Source organism: Aulostomus chinensis, chromosome 21 (assembly GCF_037954235.1).
Source record: "Aulostomus chinensis isolate RoL2024-O1b breed Wild chromosome 21, RoL_Achi_v1.0, whole genome shotgun sequence".
Lineage (NCBI taxonomy): Eukaryota > Metazoa > Chordata > Actinopteri > Syngnathiformes > Aulostomidae > Aulostomus > Aulostomus chinensis.
The window spans coordinates 7,901,359-7,923,095 of NC_141340.1; the positions used below are offsets into that span (position 1 = coordinate 7,901,359).

At 42.6% G+C, this 21,737-nt stretch overlaps 1 protein-coding gene across 1 annotated transcript in view; it reads left to right on the forward strand.

Moving 5' to 3' along the window:
- The first annotated feature begins 1,543 nt into the window (after positions 1-1,543).
- Positions 1,544-21,737, forward strand: part of kiaa1217 (KIAA1217 ortholog) — a 110,177-nt gene continuing 89,983 nt past the window's right edge. The window contains exon 1 of the mRNA XM_086190776.1: positions 1,544-1,700. Coding sequence (XP_086046902.1) covers positions 1,631-1,700 — 70 coding nt within the window. The 5' untranslated portion in view covers positions 1,544-1,630. The remainder of the gene's footprint in view (positions 1,701-21,737) is intronic.

A 21,737-nucleotide genomic window follows, 5' to 3' on the forward strand; every position in this document is an offset into this window, starting at 1 on the left:
TTTTTCTTCATTGTGGGCCAGATCTCTTAATGCCCCTGAAAAAAAAAAGCTAGCTAAATGTCAGCGGTGGCCCACATCAGAACAAGAACTGCCTAGACATGGCCCAACCATGGCTAAAACATGGCCCAAACACGGCTCAAACATGGCCCAAACATGGCCCAACCATGGCTCAAACCTGGCTAAAACATGGCCCAACCATGGCTCAAACACAGCCCAAACATGGCCCAACCATGGCTCAAACCTGGCTAAAACATGGCCCAACCATGGCTCAAACACAGCCCAACCATGGCTCAAACACGGCCCAACCGTGGCCCAACCATGGCTCAAACACGGCCCAACCATGGCCCAACCATGGCTCAAACACAGCCCAACCATGGCTCAAACATAGCTAAAACATGGCCCAAACATGGCTCAATAAGGCCTAAATATGAGTGCCATCTGGAGAGGATGTTTGAAGCGCCTTTGCTTGAATAACAATAGATATCTTAAGGCAGTAGATACAGAAGTTTAAAATCCCTTAAAATGAAAATACTCAAGCCCAGACACCACTGACATTGTACTTCAGTCCTGCACTTAAGGAAATGTACTTTTCCACAGCTGTAAAATACAAGGCAGAGTGCTGCAGGCCAATGTGTACACATCATAGTACAGAGTTTGAATTTGATTGTCATAGAGGAGCAGAATCAGCTCTGCTGGGACATTTGAATCTGTATTTTTCAAACATTTCTGCAGTTGAATTGCATTTTATTCTTTACAATTTTTGACTCGAGAATTACTGTTTACATTCACTCTTCCTCCACTAGGTGTCACTGTAAGCCCCCTTAAACACGTCGAGAAAATCGAGAGGAAATTCATTCGGGTTTTCAAACTCACTCCAAAGTGGAATATGATAAGATAATACATGTTTTTAAAAAGAAATGTTAAGAGGTTCCACAAATATAAATTAAAATTGTGGAATATTGAAAGCTTTTGTCCCAACCCATCCCTTTATACATCAACATATCTTGTAGAAACTTAGTATATTGGTCCTAATCTGAGAGTTTATTCCCATTGTACGTTATTAAATGAGGCAGTTGCCTGCAAAAGCAACACATTTCTACTTTATCATGTGCATTTCTGCTGTGGAGGCTTTACAATGATGACGTGATGACCTTGCAGTCATGTGGACATTAGAGGAGAGAGAGTGTGTGTGTGTGTGTGTGTGTGTGTGTGTGTGTGTGTGTGTGTGTGTGTGTGTGTGTGTGTGTGTGTGTTTATGATTGCAGGAGGAGGGTTATTGCCTCTCTCAGTTCAAGTTTTTCTCCTATGGACCGAGAAGTATTCAACGACGGAGGCGCAAAGGTAAGTGGACTAGACAGACCGCTTCTCCGCAGTATCCTGACACACACGCGCGCGCGCGCGCACACACACACACACACACACACACACACACACACACACTCAGTCCAGAGGAAACCGGGAGAAAGTCAATGACAGACGGATGGATGGTGCCTGACTGAGGGCTTCTGGACCGGGACGCGACCACCTCGGCGCAGCTCCGCTCGGCTCATCGCTCTTCGGAAGTTACCGAATACTTTGGCAGAACGGAGACGAGTCGCCGGTGTGGTGCAGCTCTGACCTGAGAGGTGACATGTCAGGACATCGGGTGCAGTTTGCAGACCTTCCTCCGAGTGATCACAAAGGAAGTCCCAGATTTCACAGTAAGGAAACATTTTTGTCATTTTTATTTTTGAACTGCTTCTTCTCTGCTAACTTTGATTTTACCAAGAAACTCCTGACGAGGCTCGTTTTACTCCCACAAATTAGATTTCAGCATTCTCACATCATCAGCACATTGAATTATTTCTATTTCCCCCCTTCTTCCTTTTTTTTAACCCTCTTATAGTTATGTTGCGCATTTCACGTATCACCCGATGACATCATAATAGAAACATTTCTAGCTCCCACTTCTTATAAACTGCTTGAATGTCTTTGCATAACACATGTACTTTAGTGACTACTCACCTGTGAGGTACCTTGCAAGGCATCAGTAGTGTGTTACCATTCAAATACATGGAACATCTCTGATGATTAGAGTTTTTTTTTTAAGCAGATTGTAGTTTATTTCTGTCCCTCTCACTCCTCTTTGACTCTCGCTCATTATCCCTCATCCACTTTTCTCCCATCGATCTTCATTTGTTCTCATTTCCAGTCTTTTATAACCACCCCAACTGTATTTTTTCCCACTAAAGTTGGTCTACAAGACGGGAATTTTATTAGCTCAAACAAAGACATTTAAATAAAAACCAAATCAGGGCTTAAGAGGTGTGTGAGGGGAATTAGTTTTGTTAACACTGTTTGATTAAGGGGTCATGTTTTCAGTGCTTGTTGTCTGACTGTCAGTGAGTTTACTTACCAAACTTGGTGGAGGGGTGTAGCATCAGCCAAGTAAGAACCCATTGAACTTTGAGGCACATCTGTTCAACATAATGGGAAATTCTCAATTTTTGAAAATATATATATATTTGTTTTAAATTTTAGGGTTGGTGAGGTTGTGCTGGAGGAGGTATGGACTCCCTCTCTCTCTGTTATGCAATTGTAGCTATTTTATATCTCGCAATAAACACAAGATGCTCCAAAAGAATAAGGGAGAAACTGCCCTTACAGCGCTCTCCCTTTTTGGCTAACATTACGTTGAATATAATCTAATTATTCAATTTATTTTGTCTTACGGTTACATTAATTACTCCTTTGATACTTCAAAATAGAAAAACAAGGCTAGTGTGCTTAGCTGCAATAAAAGCTAGCAGCAGTGGGGACATAAAGAAAGCTGTCTCAAAAATCAAATTTACATTTGAATCCAAAATGGTTCTTCCTCTGTATTAATGGAGCTAGGGTTGTTTAACATTTTCCATGAAAAACAAAAAACAAAAGTGTGACACATTTGACCTTTCAGAGGTTTTGCTCCCACGCACAAGTGCTACACTAGCTAGGCTAACTAGCAGTTAGCTCTCTGTCAGGGGTCTGGAGTGATGTAAGGCGATAAAGGATGGAAAATAAGTGATTTTCGCCAAATGGTGGTGTGTTTCTTGAAGGTGAGAAACCTAGGGAAGTGCTCTGCTAGGTAGTTGGATGTATCCCCTCGCCCTCCTGTGCATGCGCCCCTGCATGCGAGGCAGCGGCACACTCCGTGTAATTATATGAAGTGGCAGTTGCCCTTTACGTGCTGCTGCTAACTTTTTCTCCTCAGTGAGGAGGAGCTCTGTCTTAGTAAGGTGACTCTCACCTTGAGATGCATTTGCTGACCACTTGGCTGCATGCTGCACACATCAAGCGCTATTAAGTACACACATTACTGGATGTAAAACAGGTCTGATTTCACCCTTTTTGCTGGGAGTTTATTGAGTGTAAGGTGAAGGAGTGATTCTCACGTGAGATGCGACAGTGTCGCCTGCCTGTGCTGCTCTGTGCTGCAGTGTGTGCACAACAGCATGGGGCAGAGAAGCTGAGCTCATCTCCATGGTGACAGGTTGAGTGACAGAACATGTGAGCAAGGACGCAACAGAAAATTGCCAGTTTGCTGCAAAAAGCCCGACAGCTCACTGCGGCTACGGTGAACACTGGTTCTGTGACACGTGGTTGTCATATTTTGTATCTGCGCTGGCAGCTGCACCGGCAGTCTGATGTGTGTGTTTTTGTGTTGTCACAGTCGGTCTGTCCTCCTGCATGTGAGCAGCAGGGTGAAAGTGCTGTGGTGGGCAGGTTAAGCTCAGGTTGTAGTCAGGCCTGCTTGGCCAGGGTGTGGAAGGGCACATCAGCCTTTTCTACAGCGAACCACACATTGTGCATCTGCCTATCGATTTCTCCTGCTGGCTGGAGACAAGTGTGTGTGTGTGTGTGTGTGTGTGTGTGTGTGTGTGTGTGTGTGTGTGTGTGTGTGTGTGTGTGTGTGACACATACACACACGTTTATTCACAACGTCACAACCATTTTTCAGCTGGACCTTCTTCCCTACACAACCCAAGTTTTTAGTGCTCATTTGCAACATGAAGTACATGATAGTGCCTGGAAAGCATCAGTTTTCACACACGTCCAACAGCCATCGCAGCCTGGAATATCAGCATCAACCCCTGATGATCTGTGACACTTGGATTTTAAAGTTTCCACTCACATTTTCAGCCTCACCCTTTTCTTTTCTCTATCAGAAGTTGACTGATATTCATATTTTTGTCCCTTCAAGGGCCCATTACAGATGTTTGGAATGGTTATACATTGACAGTAAACGTAAAATTATTGATATCAAAATGAAATCCAATCCAAAACTTTGTTGAAATGATTTGAAGCGTGTTTTTTTTTTTAAATGAGAAGTGAACTTTTCAACATGATCTTCAAACAAAAATGGCAAAGAGCCCTCAGGAGCCTTTCTTCTGAAATTTGAAATACATTAGCAAATTCAGGAGCTGTTTAAGAAAGTTAATGAAGTATAAATAAGTACAACTCGTGAAGACAAATTAGTGAGTTGAAATATGAGTCTCAATTAATAGTCAGCAGCACCAGTATGTGGTGCAGAAATCTTCAGTGAAGGTAGGTGGGTGCAGCAGGGCGGAAGTACAGAGTACTGTGTATTGCAAAAGTACAGTATTTTTTATGGTTTCTGATGGTTGGCAAGGCCAGTCAATGATCGATCTCTGATTTTTTATCAACGGCATTTGCCTTTTCCACCAATGAAGTTGTCTCCTATGTGATCTAATGTCTTTCTATTGGAAGCCAGGCGCTCACGGTGTTCTTCCACCCACCAGATGTCTGCTGTAGCGCCCTCTGTAGACTGTCAGTGTAACCATTTATAGCACTTAGGTTAGCCAATGATGACGCCGTGGTGCCCACCAGCTGTCCTGCTACCCTGTTATTCATCCCTTCCACCATGTTTCCATTCTGACCTCGGCTGTAATCGCTCACAGGTGCGATCGCAGCGCATCATATTTTTGTCACCACAAATATCCAACAGTTTTCTCCCACGTGTCACCGCTGATATCCTGGACCCAAGCAAAGATTCAAGTTTGCAGATGTAATGTGACAACAGCGTCCTTTTTTCCAGCACCCGCAGCATTCTTTGAATTTGGATTGAATTATCTTTGATCCGTCCGCTTCACTGGGGTAAATCTAACCCCTCACGCTCTTTGCTTTGAGAAGAACTCTTTGCAGAGCTGCATTTGTAATGAGCAAAACAGTGATGTATCTTTCAATAAGCTGCTTTAAAATCCCAGACAGCTGCAGCCTCACAATGTTCATCATCATCATCATCTCAGGTTTCCAGAGTTATGTGAAGACTCTGGCTCTGTCTTGATTGGAAGGCTGAATGAAGACGCGGCTGCTTCTCTTTTCCCATTTGTGTCATGGAGAGACGGGCGGAGCGCTCTTTACGTTGAGGGCAATCGTCAAGTTGATCTTCACAGCAAGCCGCTCAAAGCCCTGCTTGATTCGCTCTTCGCCAAGGAGCTCTTTTAACTGATGCTTTGGCTCTCGCTCATTCCATTGGTCTTTTTCCATTAGCAAGTCTTTATCCACTAAGCCAATTTGATTACATCGACTTATGTTGAGGCCAAACTTCACTCCACGATACCCTTTTGGTGATATGACAGACTGTAGCAGCCATCTGCTTCCAAGTTTATCATTATATCACTCTGGGCCCTCAAATCCATGAATACTCAATGTATGAATTATTACTTAATTAGCATCATATTGAAGAAACATTATGCAGCTTGCACGAAGAGTCTCAGCATCATGTTGATGTCGCTTCTGTTCGTCCTGTCAAGTTTCTCCACTATAAAATTTTAAGCTGACCTGGCATGAAAAGTCACACCCTGAGGCTGCTTTCAGGAACTAGAAGCTAACATGGAATTCTCAGTGCAGAAATCAGGATGGAGGTGAAGAGAGGAAAAAAGTTAACAGTCAACAAAACAGAAGTACTACATATCAGAATTATCAATGCAGTGCAGTACTAGTGCAGTACTCCGCCAATTCTCCAGCTAACAGATTACAATACACCCACGTTTCAGTTGTGTCAATAAACTCAAATACAATTTAGGACAAAATATGATCGCAGTGTTTATTTAGCAGGAAGAAAATATACTGTTTATATTAAAAAAAAGAGGAATTTGAATTGATAAAAATAAAAGTTGACAGACTACATAATACAGGGCAAATTAAATAAAGCAATGAGAGTAAAAATGTATAAATTGGGTGCCCGAAAGTTGATATTGGCAGAGTGTAACACTAAAGTCACATTCACTGTGTTTGAAAGATCAAGTAGACAAACCCACACAGTTATGAGACCCTGGTAGCAACACCCTCACGAACTATTTATGAGATAACTGCATTAATTTGATCAATACCAACATCCTCCCCGATGGACAACAACCAAAGTCTGTAACTAAAACTGAACACAACAACCTGGAGATCTTTGCAAAGGAAAACTTCAATAAATTCCAAATAAACCCCTTCGGTTAGCGTACTTTTATCAGAAAAACAACCAGACAAAACAACTTCTTGCAAGTTGAAAACAGTACTTAACACTGTAAAGGAACCACTATTCTGTGATAGTAAGGAGACCGCGTAGTTGTCTTTGCTCTTATCAATGTGCAGGGGAAACCGTAAACATGGCTTCATGCTATCATACCATGGGAAATGTTGTGTGTTGGAATAATAAAGACTGAATGTTCTTTTTTTTTTTTTTTACGAGCTTAGGAATGCTGAGTGGTATCTGTGCCAGTGTCAAAACCACAAACAGATGCCGTCTCTGCAGCTTAGAACTCTCCAAGAAAACGAACAGACGGGAAGGTGAGGGCCAGAGCGTGACCTTAATTTCTAGAGACGTGTTTTCTATACATAGACCCTTCACTTACATTCATGTCATCATTCAGTGGGCTGCTGTCAACTTGGTGAAAAGGTGAAACGCCATATCTGGTAGGTTCTTGGTCCCACTGAAGATGCTGATCACATTGGAGAGGCACTTGAGATGATCCCTCTGGAGAGAGCCGGGCCCCTGAGATGCCTAACAGCTGTTTTCACAGTAGATTAAAAGCCTGTCCCTTAAGGGCTCTTAAGTTCCCCTTAGTGTAAAGTGCAAAGATTGAAGTACACACGGTGGCCTTACCCAGTAAGCTGTTGTTGCTCTTGCAGGGACCAGGGATGCTGTTCTCAGATAAAAGCCAGTAACCTTGGGCTGATATTCACTTTCTTTCATGTTTTTCTTTTGCTTGAACGCTCAGCAGACATTCAAATTTGAGGGAATCACAGTCTGTCTCAGTGTAGTTTGCAAATATATTCTTTCATACCTGTATTTTGAATACATATTTACCAGAGCCGTATCGATGTCATATTACTAGAGGTCGACTGAGGTAGGTCGCCGATGCTGATGCCGATATTTAAAGACGAGCAAAGCTGATGATTGATATATGATAATTAAATTCTGAACTTCAAACTTAAGTGTATTTGAAATAAAACAACGTATCCACTAAATATGATGTAGGATGCCGCGTTTGGATTTAAGCGGGTGGCATCGATGGTCAGCGCCTCATCACGCTGATGGCATTTGAACATAATTCTAAGATTTCTGTTAGCCGAGTTGCCCGCTGGTTAATCAGTCACGAGTTCAAAACATAAAAACGGCAAATACGGTCATAATTTTTACGAGCCAATGACTTAATCGGCCAACCTGTGACTGTTATAATGTCAGGCCTTTTAATTGATGGAGACATCATTTAGGTGATGGTGGTAATAGAGGGTATATGTTTTCAGACATCCGAGAAGTGATTCTTGCAGAAAAATCTTTTCAATATATATTATTTGCATCTGTCCTCCAGATTCCGGCAAACGTTTTTTCTGCCTCTTACAATCCAGGCACTTTCTGTCTCTTATGTCACACACTCAAGAAAGCACTTTCCTTCTAATTTGGCCTGAACGTTGACATTTTGTTCCTTCATCAAGCATTTGTGAGAGAGGGGAGTTAAAATAAAGGCTGTTTGTTTTTGAAAAAAATGCAGTTAGAGGTAATTTGTATTTTTGAAGGACCACAGTATGATGTGTACAGAAGATATGTTGTGGCTGGGATTATTCCCGATCATGATCATCTGTGCACAGCTTTCGATCATGAGACTTTGTGTGCCTAATGAATTATAAATCCTCCTGACTTCTCTGTTGCTCCAGCGGCCGGATACTGGTGCTTTTCTCCTCATTGATCCTTCCTGAGGGGGATGTGTTGATGTTTCAAGAGTTTTTCCCTTCTCTTGTAGCACATGACCCCCCCCCCCCCCCCAAAAAAAAAGAAAAAGTTTCACCTGTTCAGCAGCAACAAGTGACACACTGACCTCTCAGCAGCTGGCCCTTAAAGCTCCTTATTAGCTGCTGCGGCTGAGCAGAAAGTCACAGTATTGTCATTCCCACCACCACTGCACTTTTGCTGCTGGTGGAACCAGCAGAGGAGTAAACAAACACTTCTATCTTGTTTATAGTCATCTTGGGTCTAGAAGAATCTAAAGCTTGATAATACACAGATGGGAATGCACACTGTTAAAGTGATGGATCCCGAAGACTGCCAGAGCTCGTCGCGCCATTGTCATTCATCTGCCCTGAGCAGTGGTCTTGAAATGTCGCAGCTTCTTTATTGGTGATTAGAGACAATCTGGCTGTGTTTCTGTGCTGTCGGGATGCAGGGCGTAATAACATTCTCTGCGTGCTCTCCCCCGAGCACTAATGATGCATGTGGCTGCAGCCCCCCGGTGACAATGTTTGTTTTTAAAGGAGCAACAGGAACCAAAATTGATCTGGACTCAGATGAGTGAAAAGTCAAATAGCCTCGGCTTTGATGTTGCCACAAGGTCATGTTCAAAGGAAAATATCACATAGTTGTGGTGAAATTAATGGAGGGTTTAAATGACTTAGGTTAAGCACTGATGCTTAATATTAGTGTGTGAGTGTGTCTGTGTGTGCATACCAAATAATTGGACTTTTCTTGCAGGCGACGTAGGGTCTTTTATTCACCAACTGTGATTTTAATGAATTTACAAATCAATCAAAAGATCTGGGTCACTGCCACAGAGGTCGCCCCCCCAACACACACACACTCACACACCCTCACAAAAGAACTCAGCATTGTGTTTGCTGTAAAAGCTTGCTTTAACTCCCTTTTTTTTCTCCCTTTCAGAAACACGGCAACGCGCTTTCGAGTTAGAAAAAATATCAACGCCTCTGAAATGACAAAAAAAAGACGCAAAAGAAAGGAGCCTTTTTTTCGGAACCGTTTTTCAAAAGTAATTAAGTCAGGAGGCACCCTCCTTAGCATAAAGACTTGTAACAGCAGAAACCAACTCAGCTCTACAAATTGCACCTCTGACGTTATAGTTTGGATCCTACTTGGTCTCTGTTGCTGGATGGTTTCAAAACCTCTGAATAGTTCAACTGACTGTGCAAGATAAGTTCAAGCACTGATTGTGCTCTACAACGTGTTGCTGTTGTCGTTTAGCTCCAATCAAAGTGTTTGTAAAGTATTTGAACATATGGCTGAATAGAAGGATCTAGATTATACTGCTTGATTCATTTGAGAGTCAGTAAATTGACTTTTTGAATAGTTTTCTGTTGTTAATCTTGTTTCCATTAGCTTACTGCAGCAAATGTGTTGCTGGCATTTTTTTTTTTAAAAATTCTCATTTCGCCAAAAAAAAGATAAAAAGGTCTTGCACGGAGCGAAAATAATAAATCGTCATTATTTGAAGACATTTAACAGTAAGCAGTTGATATAAACAAATGATTGAACAAGTGACGTATTACTTTAAGTTGCGCATCATCATGACTGTGTGTGTGTTTTACATAATAAGGAACTGTAGGGGTGAGGGAAATGAAACACTGGCTGGTCCTCACTCGGTTTGGTTTGAGGTTTAAGTTATTATGGTTAAGTCAGAGTAAGAGCTGCAGAGAAGGGAGAGAATGCTTTTTTTCAAGTGTGTGTGTGTGTGTGTGTGTGTGTGTGTGTGTGTGAATTCTCAAGTCTTAATTAGAACACTGTGCAAACTAAAACACCAAAGTATTTTTTATGTGTACATAAGAAGGCACCTTTTGAGTAACGGAACGCGTTGTCTCAGTCACATCCTGTGTTTGATTGCACTTCATTTATGCTTAGTTAGCGCAACACAAACCATCTGACGCCACTCAACATCCCAAACATTTTGCTTCACTATCTAATTTGATAACAGAGTTTGTGGATGGGAAAAAGAACCCTCTCCCAGAGAAGAACCACAAGCCTCTCCTGTCAACGTGATAAATGGGAGGTTCAACGTGAGGATACATGTGGGTGGGGTTTTTTTGTTTTTTGTTTTTTAAAGTAGAAGGGACGCCACTGATTTGGGTGTGGTCACAGTGAGGGGTCGTGGGAGGAAAGTGCACGTCCGTAAAGTGCTGAGAAGTTCCGTGACGGCCCCGTATGCTTTAGTTTCGCTTCCATGCTGATGAAATGCACCTTTAGCTGCAGTCATACAGCAATTATCCATCCTAGCTTGTCCACTTCTGTTTTTCATGATAAGAGAGAAACGCTAGTGACAGAATAAGCACTTTATCAGCAACGTTCCACATGTAAAAATGAGGAAATGAACACATGCACTTCATTGGCACTTCCTGTGAATTTTGCAGGTCAATTTGGTCTAATCCACTTTACTCTCTGAAAAGTCAATGAAATACCAGCGTGCCAGCAAGTCTGGAGCTGGAGCGTCGGCTGGCATCAGTCGATGGCTATTGATCCTTTGATCCAAACTGAAATCTTAAGACAAAGGGGTTTTTCTAATTAAGAGCCTTTTCTACAGCATTGATCCTCCTACCACATACAAATCCAGCCACTTTCTATGGTACCGCTAAGCTTCTTGATTGAAAGAATGAATAAGAGGCCTACAGAAAGCTTGCTGCTGTAGAAATTATACCAATTAGATATTTAAACCCTCTATGCAGAGTCTTTTGTGATAGATTGCTGTGCAGTTTTCTGGCAAAATAAAAGTTCTTATGTGGAAAAAAAAAATGTGTCGACTGTACAGTAAAACCGTTTTTTACATTTTTTCCAAGGTTGCGACGTTTCAGGAAACAGATGTAAAACTTTGGAAAAGGGTTGGGAAAAAAGACGTCTTTTTTAATCATGCAGTGGATCCACCCATCTATTTTCTGTACCGCTTAGCTGCTAAGGGTCGTGGGGTGGGGGTGGGGGGGCTGGAGTCTATCCCATCTGACATTGGGTGAGAGGTGGGGTTCACCCTGAATGGGTCACCAGTCCATCGCAGGGCCATCAGGAGCAATTAGGGGCTCAGTATCTTGCTCAAGGATACTTTGACATGGCCACCGGGGGAAGTGAGGATCGAACCAGCGACCCTTCGATTGCCAGATGGCCGCTCTACCTCCGAGCCATGCCGCCCCCTAATGCAGTGAATGGATATTTTTAATTTTTCTAAATTATTAGTTTTGGATGATTCCGTCTCAGTTACACACTCATGCCACAGTGACGCAGGCTGGGCTATCAAGAGGAGTCAGCCATGTAAGATTTAGAGAGGGAGTCTAAAGAGCACCAATCATCAGATCCTTTGGCAAGGTTAGCGAGGTCTTTCAGTCTTTGCTGCTCAAGCCTAAAAAAGAAAAAAAAAGTTTTGGAGCTCCTTGGGTTGTAACTGCTGCTATATTTACGACATAGTAACAAATCACTTTTAACCACTTAATATACACAGAATGTATCCATGCACGAGTCCCTCCGGTACACAAATGAGCTCGCGGATCCTCAGGAGGTTTCAAGCCTTTCGGAGGGTTAAGATTCCTGCACTGTCAGATGAAACGCTTGCTTATCCGTGTGTGTGTGTGTGTGTGTGTGTGCGCGCGCGCGCATGAGAGAAACCGCCACCTCAATCATCATGAGTCGTACAAGCTGTATATTTTGTCGGACCACCAGTGTGGAATGTATATTCAGCTTATCGCTATAAGCAAGTGGTCGTCTGTATTTCTTCTTGAGAAAAGGTCAAGGGCCAAATTTTGCAGGCAGTTGTTTCAGCTAATACCTTTGACATTCCACATGAACACTGGGATTCAGTAGATTAACTCCTGGATAGTGAGAAGCGATTTCTTTTATTTGGAAAGTCTGGTTTTATATTTGTTGAACACCTCACAAATGCCATCTGTGATTTAATGTGAGTCTATGGAGAGTTTTCTTCCAGCTTATTGTCTTGGTTTTGCTATCTGTAACTGCTGTTTCCATCCCAAATATCAACATATATCATAGGTAAATGTTCTCTCTGGTCATTTCCATTTGTATGTGTGTAAACAAGTGTTTGCTGACATAGTGTCTTGCATCGTTTTATATTTACCGTTCTTTGACAGGCTTCTCTTTTAGTTTTTACCAATAGCACAATGCTTGTGATGCTCTGCATGAGCACCTGAGACAAATGATCACAAATTCAGCAAAAAAAATTGTCCAGCAGACTTAAAACACATACATTCAAACATTTTTAGCTACTGCTAATGTCCGATGCCCGTCCCTAGAAGGGCATTATATAACAGGTATAAGTAAAAATGGAACATACTCACAGAACACAGACTAAATCTATGTGGTACATTTGTGTTATCAAATTGCATTGCGGCCAGCCAAAGTACACACATACCCCTCAACCCCTACACACACGTCTGATTTGCTTCCAAAAAATTCCTTCAGTTTGAATTTAACATGTCAAAAAGAGATGTTCTGCTACAGTCGAGCAGGGGTGGATAACGGTTGCACCGTGTCACTTCGTGCCTGAGGAGCTTTCATGTAGACATTTTAGGATAAAGATTGATATTTGAGAATGCAATTAAAGCTGGGCGTGTTAAGGTCCCTCCGGACATGTCAATGATGCGACGTCATCGGACTCTTGCCCCATATTTTTATTGCGTGAATGCATAATCGTATCACCCCCAATTAGAGGATTTTATTACCCTCACGAAATATGGCGGAACCAGTACTCGAACACCCCCTTGTCCGGTGATTGTAGTCCACCATGGCTCGTCTTACCAGCCTTGATCATTAAACGACGGTGGACATCAACCGCCTCCTCACTGGTAGCAGCAGCACTGAAGCCCCTTCAAGGAGAGATGCCTCAAGAAAGCTGGCACGCCAAACTGGCCCAGGTCTGATTTCCACCAGGGGAAATGAGGGAGTAAGTTTGTACAGTGACGCTCCAACTTGGTTGAGCTGTGGCGGGTGCATGAAGGGTAAAAGCGACCTTGAGACTCCAAGCTAACCCACACAACTGGAGTTACACCCTGAGTTTCTAATATTTTCCGAAGTGTTGTGTTGACAGCTTGTTCAGCTGCTCCCTAGCGACCAACATCACTAAGACCTACTTTAGCATAAAAATACTTGTTGTTTGTTTACAGTTTTAGAATATTTCCCAGAGGGTATCTGTTTTGGGATTAACAGTTTGACATAGCAAAAATAATTGTGTGTACTTCATTGGATATGCACACGCTCCCTATTTGAACAAAGTCACCCAGAGTTCTAACAGAGGTCCCCCCCTTGTGTATTAGTGCTAAAACTTGATGAAAATGGAGGGAGATTTGTAAGGATTATGTGGAATATGAAGACCTGACCTAAAACTTCAAAGTGGGAACGAATGTAACTGGAGATCAAAGTTGGTCTTTAACTAATATGACTAACAGTTGACAAAGTAGTTAAGTGAGCTCTCAAATTAAAGTTAAAAATTGCTACTAGTTAGCATTAGCTACCCACAGTTTTTTTTTTTTTTTAATTTCTTTTAAGGTGTAGTAGAAAGATTATACAGCAGTAACTAATCACTGAGGTGAGGAGAAGTTAGTACATTGACCTTTGAGACCCCCAAGTCCCCCACGAGCCCGGAGTCACCCGAGCCCCTGAGTGTGCTGCATCAGAACTTGACACTGGAGTTTTAATATCATGGGGATTGTGGGTGCTCTTGACTGATAGAGGTTTGGGGTTGGTCTTTGATGTTCTTTGTGCTGCCTAATGAGGATCAGACTCCAGGGTTTTTGGCCAAAGCACACTCCCCCCCCCCCCCTTCTTTTTTCCACTCTCTCCAAAGAGGAGTAGAGGGGCGGCAAAGATTGAAAGACCAGTTGCACCTCAAGAGATCAGGATTTTTCACCCACCCCCCCCCTTTTACTCTTTCTCCTTCCTCTCAGCCTCTCTGGCACCCAGAGTTTCTCCGCATCGTTGAGTGAGTTCATCAGTGCTTTAAGAAGGCCTTGGCCTAGATGAATTAGGCCTCTGAAGTCTTTTCATCAGCACCTCCGGGGATGCAGTAGGTGTGGTCAAGGAGGCCGAGAGCATCGGGAAATGCACCCAAAGGGGATTCTGGCTCAGTGTCGACTGATAGACACTGAAACATGTGTGTACCCAAATCTGTGCTGAGGTAAAAGGTCGGAGCAGATGTCAGATCAAGGGAGGGTCAGACTAACCCCTGACCCCAGGTCTGAAATTGAAGGACGATCAAAAACACGTGTGATCTACTTCTTTAGTTATAGGTTCCTTGGTTCAAAGTCACATTAAATATATTAACTTAGGGAAACAAAGACTCACTGCGGGTGGGTGGGTGCTCGTTTGTGAGAGAAAGCACACGGCAGCAGAGTTGTAGAAGATGGGATTAACTCTTTTTTTTAGTGAGACCTTGCACTCTCGGTCAGTTTGTGAAACATTTCATCTCCTAATGACAAAGCGGGTCTGAGATTGGGGAGATAGATGCCAGATGTTGCAGTATAAGAATACACTCATCTTTAAAAAAAAAAAAAAAAAATAGACAAAGCTTTCCGGGAAACAAGAGCCCGCAGCTAGTTCTGCTGCAATTTATTACAATTAGCCTCAAGTCAATGCCATTTCTAGCTGAGGGACTGGACTGTTAACTTCTATTATTACCATAAAGCCATAAAGATTGGAGCTCATTATTTTTCCCGGAGGAGAATTTGGGCCATAGCATCATGGAGAGAAGTGAAGCAAATGAATCTGCATCTTTTGTCTAGAGAGCAGAACCTTAAAGCAAAGCTTCATATCTCGCATGGCTAGTCCCTCCACCTCTGTCCTTCATCCACGCAACCTTGCACCCCCCCACCCCCATCATTTATAGCCTTTTTAACCCTGATTTATTTCCAACCAGCCATATTTCAAGCTTGTTTTGCCCTCATGTGCCTTCTCCATTTTGCGTCCTTTTTTCCATCCGTCAGATGATTATCTCTCCGCCCCGGCTCTCACTGTTGGTTCAGCAGATCTCCTCTGCTGACTGATGCCTTGTGTTTTTTTGTGCGACCGTGCGTGTGTCTGTGTGCGTGCGTTCATCTGTGTGTGCCTACTAGCACTGATGTGTACAGTTGGGAGACTTCCTGTCCCATATTGTGACATGAATCCTGGTGTTTGCTGTCACTGCAGTTCACATGTCATTGTATCCCGACTGTTGCTCATTTGCTACCAGGAGCACATGCACGCACGCACGCATGCATGCACGCACGCATGCACGCACGCATGCACGCACGCATGCATGCACGCACGCACGCATGCACGCACTTGTTTCCTGTGCATGGATGTTCTTCAATTAGACAGATAAGTTGCTAAACGCTGGGAGATACATCGGTAACAACCCAACAACTGTGCAGAATGGAACGATCGTCACAGTGTCATCATTTGTACATGCGTTATGGTCCACGAACGAACAAATGTAAAGGTTCCGAGTCCATTTTTTTTCCAATTGAGCACCTCAACGGCGTGCGAGACATGTCTGAACAGTTTAGTTTTTTCCTGCAAAAACAGTTCTTTTGGAAAGCGTTGATACCAGTTGTATGTCTGTGTACAAATTAGCATGCAGTGATGATTTAATATAAATGATTTTTAGGATGTTTTCTTACATTGCCAGGGCCTCACATCATCACCTCATCCAATACATGAGTAGCACAACACAGTTAATTAGTTTGAAACACTGAAGAAAAAAAAGCTCTGCAGCTCCGCTCGGTTTTGTTTGTGATGCTGAGTGGAACATAATTAAGAGAAAAAAGCACACCGATGGCTCGTTATTTGAGGCTGTCCTTGAGGCTCAATTTATAGACTTACACCGTTAAAAGCTCAAATAACATTTTAAGTAAGCATGCGTGAGATATGACCCATCAGAGGGTGTTAACATTGAAATGAAGGAAAAAAAAAAAGGAATCCTGCAGCCATCCTCTCCTACAGGTGCGTGATTCTTAAGCTTGAAGGCAAATCAGAAAAAGAAGCGCAGGACAGACATGACACTTATCTGTGTGTTCACGTCAGATTACATTTATGAAGCGTATAAGTGAATGCTAACGCGAGAATTTCTGGAGTCTGGGTGCAGTAGACAAGATTGACCTTCTTTCATGAACCTGGAGCTGTTTATGTGAAGCCGACAACAAGATGAAAACCGATGTTATCGTGTCTCTCTGGACATCAAATGCACTTCAAATACAGGAGATGAAACAAGATGTGTGTCTTAAATGAAATTAACCCTTTGACTGTTTTCTTTTTTTGGGGAGTGTTACATGTTCTGGCTGGAAACCTGAATTCAATCCCTGCATTGAAAACATGTGAATAAGTTCATTGTTTCAGCTTGTCCCTTTACCAGAGGCGAAAACAACAGAAAAATCCATCATAATTGCAACGAGAATATAATTATCTTAAGGTAATGTTTGTCTCACGGGGCTCTTGTTTCAGCCGGCTTGTAGGTTTACGTGCGTGAGGGCAAATCTGTCATGGTCTTTATGCTGTGGACATGCCATTGAGGTGAGGATGCTTTTGTTCTCGTGAAGATGCTGCTGTTTCTCTCTGTCTGTCTGTCTGTCTGTCTGTCTCTCTCTCTCTCTCTCTCTCTCTATCTCTCTCTCTCCTCCCTGTCTCTGCAGCCAGCCACAGAACAAAAAAATCAATAAGCCATAAAGAGAATGAAGAAGGCTCTTATTTACATCAGTGTGGATGGACGGGTTGTTTTTCTCTTCTTCGTATGCTTTTTATACACTTCAGGCAGAAGCATTCATTTTTGCTCTCCAAGAACACACTTTGACATGCTGTACGGATAAGAAGTTCAACTCTCCCTAAACTGCCGAGGCGTAAAGAAAAGGGCTGTGAGCTTAATGCGTGGCCGTTGCCCGTGGGCTAACTGGGTGGAAACGGCAGTTTAGAGGTAGTCATTTCAAAGGTGGCTGTGCAGTATTGAGCTCACGTCAGTAAGCAGTGAGGGTAAAGAGCTGGAGTAATTCATCAGGCCACAGGGGGGCCCCAGAGACAGGACATAAAGGAGGGAAGGATTTATTGTGACACAGATTGTGTGGTACTTTCATGTAGAATCTATCAACTCCGTATTGACTCCTCATTTATCATGTTCTATTCTGTTTAGTTGCTTCTCGTCTGGTGGGTCAGAATTTTTGACGTCAACGGTGTTCTATTTCAGCGTCTGCTACAATAATCCTCCGATGAATCAATCTTAAAAGAGTAGGTTCTCATTCCCAGAAACAGAATGTCTGGCATCACTTGCCTCCTCAAAACAGTGTTGTTGTTTTTTAGGATGAATTCTTCCTTTTCCTTTTCTTGTTCTTTTAAATCTCCTTTTCAATTCATGGTACTGCAGTTAAAGAAAACCAGGTTTTTATTAAACATTATTTTTCAGAGCCTAAAGGGTCTGATGATGCCCCTGAAGGAGTTGCAGACATTTTGAGGGGGTATATAAATGGAGATCCTAGTCCAGGCAGTACATGATCCCCTGAAAGTTCCCAAAATGTGCTGAACCTTGTGTCAAATAACATCCCATACCTTGTAGTTGTTCCGATTCTGATTCCAGTGACTGAAATGCTTCCCATACTGGGTAAAAATGCAGGATCAGTTTCTGGAACCACATCATTTTAATACGCTCTGGAACAGGACTGCTCAGTTCTCAGGAAATGACTTCTGCTTCTTCTCTGCTTTAAAAAAACAGTCACCTACACAGGAAGTCCAGGCAGCTACTGTTGAAGACGACACTTCTCCGGACCGTATGCTGACCTGTTGAACGCTCGGCTCCAGGTCACAGTGAATGTGCTGCGTTCATTGCGACTTAATGCAGCAGATAATCTGACACGAAGGGTTGCTGCCCCTTGGGGGGGGGGGGGGGGGGGGGGGGTTCAGTGGTGAAACGAATTACTGAATATCTGGTGCAAGGAAGGTGCTTTTCTAAAAATCATCCAAATTGATTGATGTCTAACAAGTTGTAGATTACAAAGACAAGAGTTTTTCACCCTTATGGTACTGAATCTGTTGGCATGTTGACCAGAACACGGAGCATGACAGTGTTAACACTGTGTGTGCATTTCTAGACCCTGTAGTGTTTCTTCACTAACTGATTCAGTCGCTGATGCTGAGTGAATGTTACAGTCAGTAATGACTCATGGTATGGGAGGGAGGGAGGGAGCTCTGAGATGGAATGTAGAGAAGAAACATCCAAACCCTGAGGGCTTGGAAAACACACTCTACCTTAATACTCAGCAACAGGGGTCGCACCCCCCCCCCCCCCCCCGCCGCCGCCGCCACCCCACCCACCATCAGGCCGACACTAAAGTCAGCTAATGTTGAACTTTACTGATTCCTACATAGTTTGGACTTTAAGATTGAGCTTTTACCAAAAAGAATTGATGTGTGTGGAAATGTAACTTGACGGGTCCTCGTTGAATTGCAAGAATTTCCATTAAAATTTAAAAGAACAAACACAAAAATTAAAGTAAACCAGACACAGATTTCAGCTATTAGTGTTTGCCCTGCCAAAGAGCATGTGACTTCTTCTTCCTCTTCTTCGCTTGTCGTGGGTGCATGCGTGAGAAGGTCCATGGAGCTCCATACCACAAAAATATCTACATTTAGATATCTGAAGTCCTGCAAGTAACCGTCGAGCGGCTATAGCTGGTTCCAGGGACAGAGGGAAGCCATTGTTAATGTTGCTCTCTACACGAGTCAAACTGTATGTCATGAAAAAAGGTTCTTTGGTTCCAAAATACCACAAACAAACTCCAGTCCCCTACCAGTATAATCTACTGCTACAAAAACGGATCACAAATGTGACGGCGCTGCTAACACATTCCAAGCCAAAGACATAAGTATTACAGCATTGGCCAACAGCATCTGTGAGTAGGTACGCCTGCTGTGTCAGCCAACCCTAACTTGTCATGGCAGTGGCATGAGATATCTGGTCCTGGTTCTCTTCTTGGCCTGTACCTGCTGCTGAGCTATCATTACACACTCACAGTAATGAAAATCATCCCTGAAAATATAAAAACATTCAGACGTTTGCTTCATCAGAACAGATTGATTATGAGATACGTACAGATTTAAGCCTGAAATAACACGTACATGGCGTGACACACCTGCTGCAGCAGAACATCCAGTTTAATCAACTTAGGCTGCCACACTGAACACGGATGGTTTTTCCAATATGCTGCCAGGACAAATGCAGCTGGCAGGCAGCCCACATGCAACAGAATTGGTTGGTGTAGCTGGTTTTAAAAAAAAAAAGGTCCTTCTTATACACGACACATGGCGTCCATGCCTTGTGTATTTTAAGCCTGGTGCGCAGTCACAGATGAGTTCCTCTTGTCTACCCGAGATGTACTCGATCAGGCATGTCAAGAGCAGTCCTTCACTGTCCTCCACAGCGGCAGATGGATCCTATCAAAAAACAAAAGTAAAACTGGTTCAGAATTCTCTTCCTGATGACGTCATCACAAACCGCTTCTCTCTGTAGTGCAGCGATCCATTCAATTGCCATATAATGGGCCAAACATTTTTTTTTTTTAAAGTTGTGGTTCTCTACCACAGGCATGTGGGGAGAGGAGCAAAACTTTATTTTGAAGTTTAATATTTTGCAGGTACTACTAAACTATATTTCCCACTGCAGCATATAAACAACAGTAGCTTTGTGGCGGAGAGGAAACTGTGGATAAAGGCCACGTTCTGAGTTTGGTCTGACGAAAGGTGGACTTCTCAGATACATGTTAATTCATGAGTTGGACTTAAATTGTACTTTTCATACCTAGATAATGTGTTTGGGGTTCGCTTTACTCTGGCACAGATACTCTTAACACTGACTGTAGTCTAAATAAATGGTCGAACTGAGCTACAACTGTAACTCGAGTGCAACTGTTCATGGACTGGCTGATTACTCAAAAGTCCAAATAGCAGGTAGAGGGAGTTCTCCCACAAAGCTCACAGAATTCTGTATTTTGGCACTAAAAGGCAAAGATTTGGAACTGGATCAATCAGCAACACCAATGAATATACATGTGCTTTGGTTTACGTTCAGTGAAAATTTAAAAAAAAAAAAAGTTTGGGTGTTTGGTTACTCTAAATACAGGGGAAGTATTTAAATTTACCGAAATTTCGAGATTTAAATGATGTTCAAGCTGCTTCAGTGACGTTGCATGTACTACAGTGAACTCAGCAGTCAACTTTTTCGTCCCAGTGGGGAAATTCTTCCTAAGATAGCGATGCAGTCGTTGCTTCACAGATAATCATCATCTTTTACAAGCTCAAATATTTGTGGTCAGTTATTTTCCGCTCCTATTTTGAAATGCTAATTTATGCCATGCCTGGATATTATGTCAACATCGGGCTTTGTTATTTGATGCGTAGACGCACTTTGTCATCTATCAGATTGCAGAAAATCACAGTCTTAATTAAGAGACTCAAATTATATCCTTCCCTATAAATGCTATGTTATTTAAAGCCTCCTTTGAACCAGAAACTCTCTCTCTCTGTATGTCTACTTTACTGTACTGAAAGTCTGGGAGGCGTCCAATCCACACACAGGGCTTTCATTTTCTCTTAGCATGTACACACACACACACATGAAACGCTGCATAACCATACTGAGAGAATTACCATTTCACTCATGCACTGAAACCTATGAGTCATGGTCACCCTGATTTGTTATTTTAATTTAATTTTAGCTTTGACGTAATCCTTAGTATGCTGTAAACATAGTAGAACTGATGCACAAGCACAATCTGACACAGTTCTGATATTTAATCATATGTTAATGTCTCCATCCCCGTCGCTTTCTCTCTCTCGTTTTAAAATCCATCAGACATGCAGCACCTCCCGTGAGGTTCTTAGCCCTCAGAATTTGTCATCATTTGGGGGAAAAAAAATATGTAGGTCAATCTGCTTTGCTCCTTATCTAAAGCCATTCTGATATGTGGCAATATGATTAATATTTCATATCTATACAATCAGAGATGTTTGTTGTCATTTTCAGGGGGCTGAAGCAGAATGGGAGGATAGATGGTGCTGAGATAGTGCGCACATGATGTGATTTTTTTTTCTTTTAGATTACTTCTAAATCCTTATATAAACTTCTGTTTTCAGTCATGCAGGGGGAAAAAAAACACCTAATGGGACACTTTTTTTCTGTACATCTCAGTTTTCTGAATCTCAGATGAACGGTAAAACTAAGCCAGTAGTCCAGGTCGTGCGGATTTTTGCTCTTTTGTAACATGTTGCATGGACGCAGTTGATCCTTTTGCTATCTATAATCCATTTTCTGGCGTTGAGTCAGTGAGCACGCAATGATGTCCCTGTGCAATACATCAAATGCTTATTCCTCATGCTGCAGTGTATTACACACAAGCTCTGACCTCTCATGTGGTGACCTGCCTTCAGAGTTTATGTATTTGACAAGTTTACAGCATCTGCATCCATAAACAGACTTCTTCTC